Here is a 16,857-nt window from a genome sequence, read left to right as displayed (position 1 = left end):
TGATGAGGCATCCTTGATGGAACATCCACTTTTACTTTAGTTTTATTTAAATTTTTGAGGAATGAGTGTTTTGCTTGCACGTATGTCTTTGGAGCACATTCGAGCCTGGTGAACACAGAAGTCAGAGAGGGTATTCATTTAATCCCCTAAAACTGGAGTTTCGTGGTGGATGGTTCTGACCCAGCAGCTGGATGCCGAGAATTGATCTCAGGTTCTATGCAAGAATAAGTGCTCTTAATCAATGGGCTATCTGTCGCCCCCCCCCTTTGGTGTGTTTTCCAAAACAGGGTTTCTCTGTGTAGCTCTGTAGAACAGACTGGTCGGTCAGTCTCACAGAGATCTGCCTACCTCTGCCCCTAAAGTGTTGGGATTGAAGGCATGTATCACTCTGCTGAGCCCTGGGTGGGCTATGAAAAAAGAAAAAGTGGGCCGGGCATGGTGGCACATGCCTTTAATCCCAGCACTGGAAGAGTGACAAAGTTTTGTTGTCCCAGCTACTCAACTGTTTTCCATTGGGCAGGATCTAAGACATTTGCTTTCTCCTAATGGATCTTGGTTTTTGTCAACGCCAGGGACTGACTCAGCCTGTGCATGCTAAGCATGTACTGTACACTCTGACTCAGTGCTTTACATACCTGTCTTGGTGAGGGCCTGTACCTCTCCAGGGCGTGGTGTTGGACGGGTCTGCTCTGAGAGCCAAGGGTCAAAAGCCTTTTCTTTCCTCCTGTAACCTAAACTCTAGGACTTAGTCCTGGCCTCCCTCCATGGACTAACGGGGCAGCCGTCCATGTGTAACAGAGTGAGGGGGAGGCAGAGGGTATTAGACACTGGGCCTTGCTGCTCCCCCAATAAGCAGAGAACTTTGTGGGTCAGAGCCCCCAGTGTTACCATTTCCTAGCTTTGTGGCTTTGAGCAGGTGACTCTGCCTTTCCAAGCCTCATTTTTCTCATTGACAAAATGGTGTTCTGCCCACTTAGCAGATTTCAGCTGGGAGCCTGGCATGAGGAGCACTTTGAATGGGCATAGAGGGCTCTTTGTGGGATGGCATGGGAATGATGTGAAGCTGGACCCAGAACAGTTAGCAAAAGCCATTAAGCCACCTACACAGGGGTCCACCCAGTAAAGTTGGGAAAATGTGTAGTCCAAGCCATCTGGAAGGCGTCGTGCCTGGTGACGGCTGTCACATTTACAGACCTGTACTGTCTTGTCGCCTCCTGACAGATTGATCTCATTGATGGCAAGGGCAGGGGTGTGATTGCCACCAAGCAGTTCTCCCGGGGGGACTTTGTGGTAGAGTACCATGGGGACCTCATTGAGATCACCGATGCCAAGAAGCGGGAGGCTCTGTACGCGCAGGACCCCTCCACGGGCTGCTACATGTACTATTTCCAGTATCTGAGCAAAACCTACTGGTAAGTGCGCGGTGGGAGTGTTCTAGCCTTTTGAGTGGAGGACGGCCAAGAGCTGGGCGCCCGGTGCCGCCCCTGAGTCTCTGAGGTTAGCTGCCTTACTGGTTACAGTTCAGTCGGGCCTCACTGTGTAGCCCTGGCTGCCCCACCTGAACAGCCTCCCGCCTCGGCCTCCTGAGTGCTAGGCTTGCAAGTGTGAAGCGCCGTGTCCAGAGAGCTCACTCCTTTCACCCCACCCCCAGTAGTTTTGGGACTGGAGCTATCCTCCAGCAGGAGAGGACCTTCTGCCCACAAACCTGCCCGGCCACTCACAGGCTTTTCCTTCTGGGCATTTGCCTGAGCAGCTCTGCAGAACAGGAACTGCTTGTCCTGGCTGAGGTCTGGGGAACTGATTTTTACCCATTTATACATTTTTGAAACACTGCAGTTCCTCTCTCACCTCCATGGGGAATTCTTTGGGTTCTGTCCCCAAGCACTCCTTTGGAATTAAGCTGTCTTCCTCCGAATGGGGCTGCCAGTCCACATCCCCACCAGGGCCATATGGGGCAAGACCCCAGCCAGATCAAAAGCCTTTTTATCTATGTAACCCTCTTTCTCCCCTGTCACTGCAGTGTGGATGCCACTCGAGAAACGAACCGCCTAGGGAGACTGATCAACCACAGTAAGTGTGGGAATTGCCAGACCAAACTGCATGACATTGATGGCGTGCCTCACCTCATCCTCATCGCCTCCCGAGACATCGCAGCTGGGGAGGAGCTCCTGTACGACTATGGTGACCGGAGCAAGGCCTCCATCGAAGCCTACCCTTGGTTGAAGCACTGACCGCGTGGCCTCCCTGCCTCCCTGCCTCCTTCAAAGGACAAAGTGCCCTCAAAGGGAAATGATTTTTTTTTTTTACACAAACACATACACACACACACACACACACACACACACATACACTTAGCTAATTACTTCAAATGTTTTTTAAAAGTATATTAAAGATGCCTTTTCATGTAGTATTTAAATATCTGTTACAGGTTTCCGAGGCGGACTTGAACAGATGGCCTTATATTACCAAAACTTTTATATTCTAGTTGTTTTTTGTACCTTTTTGCATACAAGCTGAACGTTTGTGCTTCCCGCGCAGTCTGAGACTCGGCACAGGTTTTAGAGAATGGAGTCGAACATGAACTAGGAAGCCGGGCTCTGCCCGAGATGAAAGCCAGGACTCCCCCGCACCCCACGTCCAAGGACAGGCGGGTGTGAGGGTGCTGTCACCCCTCCCCCCACGCACAGCCTGGACGGGATGCCTCCAAGCTCTTGTTCTCCTCAGCGTCCTGACAGGCGCACACATTGACATGTAGGATATTTTTAACAGAAGTTTCGCAGTAAGCTAGTCTTCCCCTCTGCTTTCTCCAAAGCTCCCTGAGCCTGAGCCTGAGGCCCGGCCGCGAACACACCTCTTCCACAGGCTTACGGCTTACGGCTTTTCCAGGCACCTCGAAGCATCAGGGTGGGCAGTCAGACTAGAGGAAGCCCGGGAAAAGCACCGTTGTCCTGCCCAGGCAGGGCAGGTCTGAAACTGCATTAATTCTTTATAGAAATGTGAACACTGAATTTATTTTAAAAAATAAAAAAATTTAAAAAAGGAAACATTTTAAAAAAAATCAAAAAAAAGAAAAAATAGAAAAAAAAACCACAGAAAACAACTTATATGTATATAGGTTTTGAAGGGAGTGAAATGAATGCGTTTTTCTTTTTCTTCTGGGGTTCTTTTATTTTTATCTTTTTGGCTTGGCTGGCTGGTGTGTAGAGAAGATTTGAGATGGTACCCTATTCTAATCAAAAGTGAGGTTTTATAGTGGGACCAGACATTACTAAGCCCATTTCCCCACCACCAACAACCCCAGTTCTGCTGCTTGCAAAGTTCTTTTCCTGCTGTCAAGACAGAACCCCTGGTATCCTGTGAGGATGCTGCCAGTCTGGGACCCCTGCCAGCAGCAGGCATCAGATGTGTTTGGCACCAGGGTGTGTAGCAGGCAGAGAACCAGGATGACACTTAAGTTTTGATAGCAAGAGTAGGTGGCTTCCTTGTCCCTGGACAGCACTAATTGTCACCATTCACCTTCAGACCAGGGGCTGGGACTCAGGAGCCAGGTATGAGAACCTACCCTTGTCCCCAACACCTTCCCCCATCCCCCAGCCTCATGATGGTGCTACCTAAGAAAGTCTTCCCCACACCCCTTGCTAGCCCCGTCAGCGGCCAGACTTGGAGGAGGATCCGACAGGAGGGTGTAACTGTGAGATAAAAATGTCTTGGTTGTACCTGTTTGTGGCTTAGCTTTGTATTTAAATAGCAAACAAAAAAGGAAATAAACTTGAAACATTTGTCATCATAAAAGCAAAAAAAATTAAAATATTTATTGCCAGGCAAGGCCACGTACGCGTTGTTGTTTTTAATAAGGTGGAGTTGGAGTAAGACGGGCAGCAGAGCTGGCTGGCTCAGCCTGTAAAGGTTCCGCCCACCAGGCTTGACTACCTGAGTTTGACCCCCTGGGACCCGCATACATGGAGCCAGTTCCTGTAAAGTATGTTTACCTTTATGCATATAAATATGAAGGCTGAGATCTGGCTTTCTGCAGAGTGGACTTTGAGGTCTGTTCCAGGGAGCCAGAATTCAAGCACGGTTTTAGAACCTGGCCCCTGATTAACTTGCATAAAAGGGGTGAGACTTAGGGTTCTTGGGGAGCTTAGTGCTGTGTGCGGAACTGCTGGGTAATGAAGAGCATGTACCAGGATTAAGTCTCACGTGTCCCAGGCCCACCTAAAACTGCCTATTCCTTCGTCCATCTCCCTGGTGCTGGGATCACAGGTGCGCGTGCCCACACAGGCTGCATTGTCACACTGTCATTTTCTCTCTTTTTTTTTTTTTTTTTTCCTTGAGACAGGGATTCTCTGTATAGCCCTGACTGACTTGCAACTCACTCTGTAGACCAGGCTGAATTCTAACTTGTATCTGCCTCCCTAGTGCTGGGATAAAAGCTGTGCACAGCTATAGATTAGGCTCGTGAGGTAATTGAGCATCACCTGGTCCTTCCTAGAGCTGCACCTCTGTCCCAGTCATGCCATGCCAACTAGCTTTGCTATTTCAGTACTTGCGACCTGTTGGGACTAGATGGCTTAGAGTCTGCATGTCTGTCAAATAGGAACATCCTGCCTGTTGCCCTCAAGGGGCATTCTTTGGGCATTCTCACATCATCCTTTGTGGAGGATTCTGTGTTCTGTTGGTCATGTTTCAGTTTCCTGCCCAGCACCGATGCAGTAGGGGTACTAAAGGCAGATTTGGTAAACCGATACTGAAAAAGCCTTGGACTAGTGCTCTGCACATGGTAATCAATGCAGAGATCCTTAAGAGTGAAAACCAGAGTTTCAAACCAAGTGCTCCAGCTGGTGAATGCTTCCCAGTTCCATAGTTTAAGCTGTGTAAAATCGCCAGCTGCCGCGCCTAGTCCCAGAACTCTGGAGGCAGAGGCAGGTACTTCTTTGAGTGTGAGTCCAACCTGGTGGACATGATGAGCTTGCAGGACAGCCAGGGGTACACACATCGGCTGCACAAGCCTGGACATCTGCTGGTTGTGGCGCATGCCCCTTTGATCCCAGTAATCGAGATAGAGGCAGCTATCAGAGTTTCAAGCCAGCCAGGGCTACATAAGACAGGGCTTGGACAGGCAGATGAGACAGAGACTGAAGCCCCAGAGCCAGCAGCCCTGCCTCAAGATTTCCAGAAGTCTAGAACTGACTCAAAAGCTGTCCTCTGAGGACTGGCAAGCTGGCTCAGTGGTTAAAAACACTGACTACTGCACTTCCTAAGGACCCAGGTTCAATTCCCAGCACCCACATGGCAGCTAACAGTCTGTAACTCCAGTCCTAGGGGAATCTGACATCTAATGTTTTGCTTGCTTAGTTTGAGAGGGAAAAAAAAAGTGCTTTATTTGCACTAATCTTGACCTCAAAAGGCTTGGGTCTCCTTTGAGTCAGATCAGTCTGCAGAGATTTAGCCTCCCTGCCTGACACCTCACTTGGGTTCAAAGGAGTACACATGAGCTGTATGCCCACAGGCACCTGCACCATCTTAACTCAAAGAAACCACTCTGAAACAGGAATAGAAACTATCAAAGTCATTCCACTTTAATACAAAAGTCATGTAAAGAAGGGTGTGTGAGAAGGATCAAGTGTTCACCAAATATCAGTGAAGCCACTCTTGTATTTTCCCACTTTTTTGTCTCTCCCTGCCACGTGTTAAGGACCGGATTATCATCAAGCAGGCTGCAGGCCAGAGGCCTCCCTCCACATGTGGGGGAAGAATGTGGCCATGCTCTGTTCCTTTGCTTTCTGGAGTTCATGTTGTCATACCTGCCTTGGCCAAATCTTGGTGGCTGTCCAGTTCTGTCCCCAGGGAAAAGGTGGGCCATGAGAACATCTTCCTTTGCTTTGAGGGAGAAATGAGTGAACAGGCCCAAAGCACATCCACAGTACAGAAAGACGGTTCCTGAAGGCATCTTGGCAATTGTCAAGTACAGAAGGTCATTACCTTAGTGGTGGCCTTCAATCTAGGTATGCTTCCCTGACCGGAAAGAGAACCTGGGTGAAGGGAAAGAAAGAGCATGGTAAAAGTCTTGCAGGCTGTGACCTCAGAATCCACTCAAATGCCTGTGTGACGTTAAAGAGGGTACAGGCACTTGTCCCAAACCTGGCAATCCCAGCTTGATCCCTGGGACCCATGGGCTGGAAGAAGAGAATCTACTTTAATACACTGTCTGACCTTCACACATCTGCTGTGGCATGAGCACTCATAAACAACCCCAATACATACATTTAATTAAAAATAAATCTGTCAGCCAGGCAGTGGTGGCTCATACTTTTAATCCCAGCACTTGGGAGGCAGAGGCAGGCAGATGGATCTCTTGAGTTCAAGGCCAGCCTGGACTACAGAGCTGAACTACAGAGTTCCAGGAGAGCCAAGGCTACTGAGAAACCCGGTATCAAAAAGCAAAAGACTGAGTACAGCCTAAGCCATGGATGAGTACACACACCCGCCTCCTCTGCCCTGCTGCCCTATACTGCCCTGGTCCATTCCCACAGGACACAGAGCCCTGCCCTATATCCCCACTTTTCCAGACAAAGACAAGAATCCTTAGCCTGACCTACTTACTCAGAAAGTCACCTGTGCCCCCCTTCCTTCCTTCCACCAGTTTGGTGAGCTTACCTGATGTGAATCTGCGGCCTCAAGGCCAGGCATTTCACTTTTGCTACCTTTGGCTCAAATACCTGTGAAGTGGCTCAAAGAATCCCCAAAGGGGAGACTGAAAGAAACCAGTGGTTTCTGCCCTCTAGAGGCTCCCCAGACAGCTGACCTCACTGTGAAGGCTCCAGCTTAGAGCCCCACATGCTCCCCTCTCAGGAAGAAAGGGACCTCCTGCTGGGTGCAGCGGTAGGTGGGCAACATCTGTAATCTCAGTGCTTGTGTGGTAGAGGCAGGAGGATCAGGAGTTCAAGGCCAGCCTGGGCAACTTTTGGTGAGAGTGTCTCAAAAAAAATTTTTTAATACAAAACAAAAAGAGCTGGGAGTACAGCTCATTGGTACAGTATGCTATTAAAAAGTATGATAAAAGCCCACACTTTAAATCGGAGCACTCGGGAAGCAGGGCGAGTTGGACTTGTGTGAGTTTGAGGCCAGCCTGGTCTATACACCAAGTTCCAGAACAGTATACACAGACATAACCGTCTCAAAAAGATTTTTTTTTTTAATGTAGTTGATGGCAACTAAGAAATATTGAACACACACACAAAAGTCTTCCCCAAATGAGTGACCACAAATTGGCTTTGCAATGCCCATGGGCAACCCTGAAATCATTATCTATATTTATACACACACATATATTATACACAAGTAAATATTATGGGCTGGGTAGTTTGTATTTATATATTTGTGTGTGAGTGTGTGTGTGCACACATGTGTGTGACATGGGAAGGGTCAAAGGGAAGAAAGGAAAGAGATAAAGAATATACATATATATATATATATATATATATAGTTTTTTGGAAATTCTGTTTAAATTAATTTATTTTATGTATATGAGGGCTCTGTCTGCATGTACACCTGCAGGCCAGAAGAGGGCATCAGATCCCAGTATAGATGGTTGCGAGCCACCATGCCGTTGCTGGGAATTGAACCAAGGATTTCTGGAAGAACAGACAGTGCTCTTAACCGCTGAGCCCTTAAAGATTTCTGCTCCTACAAACAACCCCTCATCCATATTCCTATTAAGTAACCCCAATAAAATTCATAGTTCAACAAGGTGGGCTAGGTGGTGCTGTATTTTGGTCTGGACATGTGTTGTGTCTCCCCAGGAAAAGTTCTGTCACACCACACTGCCCTAACTGCTTCTGATGATAAACTGTTAGGTAAAAGTGGTAGTAAATGAAACCCTTTCTTCCCCAAGTTACTTTGGCTCAGGAGTTTCATCCCTTAGTTAGAAGCCCTAAGACACTCTGTCAGAACAGAAGGGCAAAACGTGCTCTTCACTGCCCAGCCAGCTCTCCAGCCCCAGCTCTCCTCCTTTTCATCTAAGAGAAGTTCCTGAGAGATAGATTCTCTTTGGCATACCAAGTTATGTAGTGGGAAGTTTTGGTGTCTTTAAAAACTCAGTTATGTTATTGTAAACATGTTTTATTTTAATCCCAGGTGTGAGATATAGGGCTGATTCAGACTGTCCACAGCAGCAAATGATTTACCTCGAGAGAGCTCTGAGAGGCGCTCTTTGCCAGCTGCAGATAGTTTAACCTGAGGAGACTCTAGAGAGGGAATAAATGCCAGAGCCCAGAGAGAAAGGGGGCTCTGAGAAAGAAGGCAAGGCGGCTGCTGGTGCCTCCCTCCCCCCAGCTCCTGGTTGCTGTTGTTGCAGTTTGATAAGAAGTTGGTGATAGCCAGAAACAGAGATTGGACTTGCCCCAAGGAACCAAGGACCCTGAGCAGCAGGAAGCAGTTTAAGAGAACTACAGCCCCTCTCCCCACCAATCTGCTTTCTCTCCTACCTAGTGTTGGGGTGTTGGAAGGGGTTGGGGTGGAAGAGGGAGGAAGAGGCATAAAAAAATGTAATAAAATAGTTTTTAAAAGTATGCTAAGCCGGGCATGATGGCACGGACTCGACTGTAATCCCAGCACTCAGGGAGGCAGAGGCAGGTAGATTTTTTTAAGTTTGAGGAAGAAAGAGAAAGAAAGAAAAGAAAGAGAAAGAGAGAGAGAGAGAAAGAGAAAGAAAGAAAAAAGGAAGGAAGGAAGGAAGGGAGGAAGAAAGAAAGAAAGAAAGAAAGAAAGAAAGAAGAAAAGAAAAGAAAAAGTATGCACACTGAGAAAGCTGCCAGCAGCAGGTCCTCCTACCCTGGCACCACCATTACCAGGAGGGTCACTAGACCCTGCTGTGTTGTCGCCCTTGAAGTCAAGATGGTTACTAAGTGCTGATGACTAGGCAGAGTGTGTAGACAGCCTGGCTTCACAGAGACAACCAGATGACTCACCAGATCTCAGAGACTGGACACGGTGGGAGGCAAAACACTTTATCACACTGCTCAGAACGGCATGCAATTGAAAACTCACTTTTTTTTTTTTTTTTCGGTTTTTCAAGACAGGGTTTCTTTATGTAACAGAGCCCTGATTGTCCTGGAACTCACTTTGTAGAGCAGGCTGGCCTTGCACTCACAGAGAATGACCTGCCTCTGCCTCCCAAGTGCTATGATTAAAGGTGTATAGCACCACGCCCGGCTGAAAATGCACTATTTCTGGAATATTCCATTTAATATTTTTGGACCCTGGTTGACTATGGCTAGGTAAAACCTTGGAAAGTTAACTTACGAATGATTAGAATGCTATTAACATTATGGTTTAAAGTAATTCTGTCAGTGAGATTCTTATCCGATGAGCACACTCCTGGCCACACCTTGCCAGGATGTGTCCAATGTTTAGACTTCCTCCTAGCATTGTTTACAGTTCTAACTAAGTAGCATAAAACGTTCTTATTGGTTGCAACCAAACCCCAAGAGAGAGAAGAACCTCCCCATCCTGGGGCTGGCCAGCCTCCCCCTCAGCCCACAGCATCTCCTGGTCATGATCTAGCAGTGAGGGGGCACCCAGGTGACTCACAGCTTCTTCATGATGGTCCACTCCTCCTTCTCGCTGTTGCCCATGGTAACTGCAGCGTTCTTCTCCCTTCTTCCCGCTGGAGCATCTCTGGGGGGAAGAAGGCCACTGGAAGAATGGGAGAGCAGGGTAAGTCAGCAGCTGTACCGTGGATCTCTTTCCACCCTTGACGGCAAAATAAATCAAATTAAGGTATTGGGTTTTGTTTGTCTGTGTTTTGGTTTTTCAAGGCAGGGTTTCTCTGTGTGGCCTTGGCTGTCCTGGCCTCTCCTCATAGACCAGGCTGGCCTTGGATTCACAACGCACAGAGGTCCACAGAGATCTGCCTCCCCGAGTGCTGGGATACAGGAGTGTGGTATCACGCCACACCCAGCTAAAATAAGGTATTTGCTTTGTGTTTTGAGACAAAGTTTAACAATGTAGACCACATCTCTACCTTGTAGAGACTAGCCTGCCTCTGTCCCTTGAGTGCTGGTATTAAAAAGGTGTTCTATCAAGCCTGACACTGTTGTTTTGAACGACAGTCTCACTATACAGCCCAGGCTGCCTTAAACTCATGATCCTTCAGACTCAAATTGGGATTACAGGTATGCATGACCACACATGGATGAAATGTTTGTAGATAAAGGGTCTCATGCAGTACAGGCTTGCCTATGAGTTTATGATCCTCCTGCCTCCACTTCTGGAATGCCAGGCTTGCAGGCATGGGCAACCACACATAGCCTGGATTTCCTTCCTCCCCTCCCCCCAAGCCAGGGTTGCTCTGTGCATCCCTGGCTGTCCTGGGGCTTGGCTCTGTGGACCAGACTGGCCTCTATCTCCCAAGTGCTGGGATTAAATGCACGTGTATCATCGCCCAGCTAGGTCTTCCCACTAGGCTATCAAGGACCTTTGATACTAAGAGCCCAAACTGGAGAGCTGTGCAACTGTGCCCTTGGTGCCTGGCACATAGATAGTGTTCAGTAAGCTGGTGTGGCACATAGGAGCCAGTGTGTGGTGCGCATCCTCGGCTGCTGCAGGGGCCCACCTCCTGTAGCACTGCAGCTCCTCTTGCACCAGCAGCAGCTGCGACTTGAGCTTGTTGCGCTCCTGCAGCACCTCCCTCAGCTCCTGCAGAGTGAAGCGGGGCCGGTTGGGGTCTGTCAGATCCACCACCATTTTGTCCGGTCCAAGGTTCACCTGAAAGACAACATGCCAACAGGATCAAGTCACCACACCGGGACACACCGGTCCCCGAAGGAGAAGGTCAGCTCTGTGGCTCCCAGGGGCCCTTTGAGTTTTGGTAAAGTACCATTCCCTAAGAGGAGACCCAGGGCTCATCAGAGAAGCTGAGGCCAGGACTGGAGGAGAGAAAATTTGACCAAGGAGTTCATTGCATTAACTGACGGATGGAGATGGTTAAAATGAAAGGTTGAAGGTCCACTACTGCTCAAAGCTGAGAAGAACTTGAATATCAAGATGACAGAGAGCAAGAATAGGCAGGGACGCATCGATGAAAACCAGAGTAGAGGGCAGGTGAGATGGCTCTGCAGTTTGGGGGCTGGAGGGATGGCTCAGTGGTTAAGAGCACTGCCTACTCTTCCAAAGCACTCAGGTTCAATTCCCAGCACCCACGTGGCAGCTCACAACTGTCCGTAACTCCAGTTCTAGGTGATCTGACACATAAAATAAAATTAAAATGAATGATTTGGGGTTGGGAAGTTAGCTCTCAGTGGATTGCTTGCCTAGCAAGCTCAAGGTCCTGGGTTTGGTCCTCAGCTCTGGGGGAAAAATAAATAAAAATTTAAAAAGAAAGAAAAAAAGAAAAGAGTGAGTCGTTCTTACAGGGGACCCAGATTTGGTTCCTAGCACTCACATGGCTGCCCACAACCATTTATAATGTTAGTTCCAATAGGATCCAACACCTCCTTCCGGCCTCTGAAGGCATGAAGCACACACACGTGGTGCAGGTACCCACACCCATACATATGAAAGAAAAAGAAATACATTTAAAAGGAAGAAGATGCTGAGCGCCACATGCCTGTCTCACATGGGTGAAGAGAGTGGGGGGAGGGGATGTCTTGTCCCTAGCACCCAATATTGGACCACAATAGTTACAAGATACAATGTATTATGTAACAGGAAAGTCCATGTGACTCCCACAGGGACAGGGTCACACTGCGGCTGTGTTCCTAAGGTCATGGTTGCATTCCACTGCCTCTGCTGAAGATAAACGCTTACACACAATGCATGCTATTAGTTGACAAACTCCCTCAGTGGTGCCAGTGTGCACTCGGTTCAGAATTCTCACCACTGATAACAAGACAGCGGAATTTTCCCAAGTTCACTGAAAAACAAAGACATTCCTCATATTCTTCTTCTTAATAGAATGCTGACTCAGGACTCCCCGGCCTCTCCCTGGGGGGCGGGGCTGAAAGGCACGAGGGATATGTTTTACCGATCCTGAATCCAGAGAATAAAACAAAAATAAGGCCAGGCGTGGGGGCACAAACCTTTGATCTCTGATCTCAGGTGCAAAGGCAGGTGCATCTCTGTGAATTGAAGGCCAGCCTGGTCTACATAGGGAGTTCAGGGCTGCCAAAAACACAGAGAGACTCTGCCTCAAAAAAAATAAAATGGGGAGGGTTGGGGGGAGGGATTATGAGAGCAGAGTGCTTTGCATACCACTAGCCTTACCCAGATGATTAAAAAATATGAACAAAAAAAGCCAGTTATCTTTAGGAGAAAGGGTTGCTTGTTTTTGATACAGGGTCTCACTCTGTAAATCAGGTTAGCCTCACGGAGACCCACCTGCCTCTGCTTCCTGAATACTGGGATTAAAGGTGTGTGCCACCATGCCTGGCAGTTTTTAGTCTTTCTGTTTTGTTTGTTTGTTTCCTTGCATGGCGTTTGGGCTTTTAAGACCAGATCTCAGTGTGTAGACCTAGCTGGTCTCACACTTCTGGTAATCCTCCTGACCCCACCTCCTGACTGCTGGACTGACTGACACGCAGTACCAAGTCCAGAAGCTCTTCTCATTCTGGATGAGTCCAACTTTCCGCCACATTGCAGGAAAGTCACCGAGAGGCAGAGCAACAGCGTGACAAAGAGATGACGGCAAAAACAAAGGAAAAACACGGCCACATGTTGCTCTGTAAGTGGACAGAGAGAAGGGATCACTTCAAAAGCTTTCCAGGGAGGAGAGGTAGGTAGGGAGAGAAAGGTAGGTAGGGCAGAGAAGTGGGGAGGAGGGTTGTTTTTTCAGGGAAGTACCTTCATACCATCTGAATTTTAAAAATAAAAGGAAAAGGAAGCAAGCAGGGAAGGGGAGAAAAACCGCATGAAGTTGGGTGTGCTGGCTCATACATGTCATGCCAGCACCTGGGAAGTAGAGGCAGGAGTATCAGGAGTCCAAAGCCAGCCTTAGCTACATGGTGGGTCCAAGGACAATCTAGGCTACCTGAGATCCTGTCACAAAGAAGAGAGAGGATTTGGTGACATGAACTGCCTCCAGTAGGTCAATGCAAAGAGACAGAAAGTAAGCTGGGCACAGCCTAGGTGATACAATGAGACAACTTCTAAAATAAATAAATAAATAAGGCTCAGCCAGTAAAGGGATTTGCTGCCAAACCTAAAATTGTGTTTGATCCTCAGATCCCACAAGGTCAAAAGAGAATCCACTCCAGAGAGCTGTCCTCCATACGTACATCCGCAACCCCAGCCCCCAACACACAATAAAATAAATGAACAAATAGTAAGTGAATGGACTTGGTGCCACTCAACACAGAAAAGGAGGCCGGGGAAGCCACTCAATGGTGGGGCGCATGCCTGGTGTGAACCGGCCCTGAGGTCGATCTCCACCATGGTAAAGCTAACAACAACAATAAAATTAACTTCAAGCTGGGCATGGTGACACAGGCCTTTAATCCCAGCACTTGGGAGGCAGATCTCTGAGGCTGAGGCCAACCAGGTCTACAGAGAAACCCTGTGTCTCAAAAAAACAAAAAACAAGAAGTAGGCAGGTGTGGTGGCATCCACCTTTAAAAGCGGCCCTTAGAGAAGTGGCTCCGTGGTCAAGCGCTCTGGTTGCTCTTGCAGGGGATCGAGGTCAGGTTCCCTGAACCCACGTGGTGGAAAACAGCCATAAACAACCCCAGTCCCAGCGGATCTAACAGGCATGGACGTGGTGCATATATATGCAGACAAAACATTCATACACAGAAGGTAAAATGACTAAACCTAAAACATCGTTTTTTGAGTAAACAAAGAAAATCTGTGGTACTCTGAGAGCCAGAAGCAGGCAGACTTCTATGAGTTTGAGGCCAGTCTGGTCTATACAGTACGACTTTGTCTCAAAAATAAATAAAAAAGATTAAAAAAAATGTAGTTATCTATTTTTATGTATTTGAGTGCTCTATCTGCACGTACACCTGCAGGCCAGAAGAGGGCACCAGATCACATTATAGATGGTTGTGATCAACCATGTGATTGCTGGAATTTGAACTCAGGACCTCTGGAAGAGCAGACAGTACTCTCCTGCCCTGGAAAATAACATTCATGTTACATGTATTTGACTACAAGTAAAAATAACTTAAAAATCATCAAAAAGTAATTAAAAAGGACACAATATCTATCTATCTATCTATCTATCTATCTATCTACCTACCTATCTTTGTTTTGGTTTTCCAAGACAGGGCTTCTCTGTATAACAGGTCCCTGTCCTGTAGACCAGGTTGGCCTTGAACTTACAGAAATTTGCCTACCTCTGCCTCCTGAGTGCTGGGATTAAAAGCATGTGCCCCCAAGTCCTGCTTTTTTTTTTTAAGAACACAATATTTTGGGAGGGTAGGATTGGGAGGGAAAGAGGGAGTGGGATACAAAGTTAACAAACTAAAGAACACAATATTTTAATAATCTGTGAACTCTGTTTTTCTTTCTTTTTTTTCTTTGTTGAGGCAGAGTCTTGCCATATAGCCCAGGCTGGCCAAAAACTCCCTAGGGTCTTGCCTTAGCCTCCAAGCTGGTATGACAGGCATGTGTCACCACATCCGGCTTCCCCCTCCCCCAACACACACAGCGTGCATTTAAGGAAGAAAATACTCTACTTCATCTGGTGTCTGTGACACTTGACTCCTCTGGGGGAAATCGCTGGGCCCCATGCAAACCACAGTTCCCAGGCCACAGTGCAGCTTCCTGCATTTCCCACTCCTGAAGACCAAGTGCACCAAAGAGCAGGAAGATGGCTAAGCAACCCAGGCAGGTCAAGGACTTAAACTTTTCTTGACTCTCCAAGGCCAGGCTAAGACAGAGGCTCTCGGTCCTCACCCAGGATGGATACGGAAGCAGGGTCTCTCTGCACAGATAGTCATCACCGCGACTTAGAAGCTGGTGACACATGCCAGCAGCAACGGTTCGCACCCTGGATTCTGACTCTCAGAAAGACCGAGGCAGAAGGATTGCCATGAGTTCAAAGCCAGCCTGAGCTATGGAGCGAGGCCTTGCCTTAAATGACACAAAAGAAGAAAGCCGTGAACGAGTGAAAGAAGTGCTGGGGAGCAGCTGAGCTGCTGTTCAGATTGAGCAAGGTCCTGGATTCCACCCTCAGCCTCGCAAATAAACGCATTTACAACTCAAAAAATGAGTCCAGGAAACATATGTCTGTGTATCTCGAGAGCATGTGTGCGTGTCGTTAGAGGAAGTCCTAAGACGTTAGAGGAAGTCCTTTCTTAGAATTTTTGTTTTCTTTAGACTGGGCATAGTGGCTCATGCTTGTATTCTAAGTACCCTGGTTGCTTAGGTAGGAGGGTATCTGAATTTGAGGCTAGTCTATGCCACTATTACAGGCCAGCGAGGGCTACTCTGTGAGATTCTGCTTTCAAAAAGAAAGAGAGAGAGAAAGAGAGAAAGTGTTTCCGAAATTGCTAACACTTGAAGCCATGGCTGGAGGTCAAAGTCAAAGATGCAGTGGGATGGACTAGAGAGAGGGCTCAGAAGTTTTAAAGCTGCTTGCCCACAAGCTTGAGGCAATGAATTTGGTCCCCAGAACTGGCACGGTGCAAGGAGAAAATCACCTTACAAACTTGCCCTTTGAAACACACATCGAGGCACACAGGCACACACCAGTAATGTTCAGAAATAACTTTTTTAAAAAAGAAAGTAAGCTGCACATGATGGTGACGCACGCCCTTAATCCCAGCAGTCTCTCTGTGACTTCGAGGCTAGCCTGGTCTCCACAGCCAGTTCCAGGGCAGCCAGGGCTACACAGAGAAACCCTGTAGTGGAAAAGGAAAGGAAAGGAAGAAAGAAGAAAGAAAAGGAAAGGAAAGGAAATCGGAGCAGGAGAGATAACTAACTCAGAAGCTCAGTGAACTGGATGCTCTCACAGTGGACTTGGGTTCGATTCCCAGCACCCATATGACAACCATCCATAAGTTCATGGGGGTGGGGTGGGGTATTCACCGCCTCCTTCTGGCCAGCCCGGGCCCTGCATACCTGAGGTGCACAGACATACCCCAAAGCAAAACAACCATACACATACAATAAGGTTAAAAAAAAGTTTGTTTTTTTTAAGAAGCTAAGTAGATCCGAAAAGGAAGCAGCTTGCAACAGACAGGAAACACTGCAGAGCCAGACACTGGGTGCGGGAAGGGTCCCAGGCTGCGGCCAAGGTTCTGCTCACCGGGACTCCTGCCACACTGGCTCTCCGCAGGCCCTCCACCTCCTGCTTGAGGTTGTCCCTCTCCATCCTCAGCTCCTCGACCGCCAGGCCGCTCTCGTTCACCAGCGCCTCCAGCATCTCCATCACGCGCACGATCTTGAACTGCAGCCGCGTGACGCGGGGGTCGCTGCCCAGGGCCATGAGCTCGCGGCCCACCACGTAGGAGATGTCGTACACGTCGTCCGCGGTCAGCTGCAGGGGGCTCTTGGCCAGGGCGCCCTCTTCGTCCTCCTCGTCCTCCTCCTCCCGCAACGGAGGCTCCTCCATGGTGCCCCGACCTCGGCGACCACCGGGGCGGTCGTCACGTAGGCGTCCCCTGGCTCAGGGGCCAGGAAACTTCTCTGCTCCGAGCCCTCACCGTGGGCGCCGCCTGGGTGGCCCCGGGGGTGGGTGCGCCGAGTCGCGGGACGCGCCGAACCACCGAAAACCGCGCCCGCGCGCAGCCGCGCAGCTGTGCTCCAGACGCGGGGAGACAGGGACCAGCCCGTGGGTAGCGGAGCCGGGAGGAAGGAGCACCGAGCACCGCAGGCCTGGTAGCCCGCGGGGGTGGAGCCTCTCGTAGCTCTCTGCCC

General features: G+C 48.7%; 2 protein-coding genes and 1 long non-coding RNA gene across 11 annotated transcripts in view; 2 read left to right on the top strand and 1 right to left on the bottom strand.

Moving 5' to 3' along the window:
- The window catches only part of Kmt5a (lysine methyltransferase 5A), a 25,924-nt gene extending 22,099 nt beyond the window's left edge, over positions 1 to 3,825 (top strand). For all 6 annotated transcript variants that reach the window (XM_060382343.1, XM_021644173.2, XM_021644174.2 and 3 more), the window contains 2 exons: positions 1,222 to 1,412; positions 2,021 to 3,825. In XM_060382343.1, the coding sequence (XP_060238326.1) occupies positions 1,222 to 1,412; positions 2,021 to 2,231 (402 nt within the window). In that variant the 3' untranslated portion in view covers positions 2,232 to 3,825. The remainder of the gene's footprint in view (positions 1 to 1,221; positions 1,413 to 2,020) is intronic.
- Rilpl2 (Rab interacting lysosomal protein like 2) overlaps positions 1 to 16,857 on the bottom strand; it is a 17,595-nt gene extending 738 nt beyond the window's left edge. Inside the window, exons 1-4 of one of the 2 annotated variants that reach the window (XM_060382347.1) lie at positions 16,247 to 16,857; positions 10,616 to 10,767; positions 9,592 to 9,696; positions 5,983 to 6,032 (exon numbers count right to left, since the gene is read on the bottom strand). In XM_060382347.1, coding sequence (XP_060238330.1) covers positions 6,002 to 6,032; positions 9,592 to 9,696; positions 10,616 to 10,767; positions 16,247 to 16,552 — 594 coding nt within the window. In that variant the 5' untranslated portion in view covers positions 16,553 to 16,857 and the 3' untranslated portion in view covers positions 5,983 to 6,001. Of the gene's footprint in view, positions 1 to 5,554; positions 6,033 to 9,591; positions 9,697 to 10,615; positions 10,768 to 16,246 lie in introns of those variants that run through there. The other variant, XM_021644198.2, reaches the window with a different exon arrangement.
- On the top strand, positions 12,211 to 15,191 carry LOC132653685 (uncharacterized). 3 transcript variants are annotated; one of them, XR_009591478.1, is made up of 4 exons: positions 12,211 to 12,721; positions 13,222 to 13,321; positions 13,666 to 13,791; positions 14,527 to 15,191. It is a non-coding gene; the product is annotated as an uncharacterized LOC132653685 (long non-coding RNA). The 3 variants fall into 3 exon arrangements; XR_009591479.1 differs by having other exon boundaries at positions 12,211 to 12,772; XR_009591480.1 differs by lacking the exon at positions 13,222 to 13,321 and having other exon boundaries at positions 12,211 to 12,772.

The sequence above is a fragment of the Meriones unguiculatus genome, chromosome 4 (genome assembly GCF_030254825.1).
Source record: "Meriones unguiculatus strain TT.TT164.6M chromosome 4, Bangor_MerUng_6.1, whole genome shotgun sequence".
Taxonomy (NCBI): domain Eukaryota; kingdom Metazoa; phylum Chordata; class Mammalia; order Rodentia; family Muridae; genus Meriones; species Meriones unguiculatus.
Note: the sequence above shows the minus strand (reverse complement) of the source record. Positions and strands in the feature narration are given on the sequence as shown.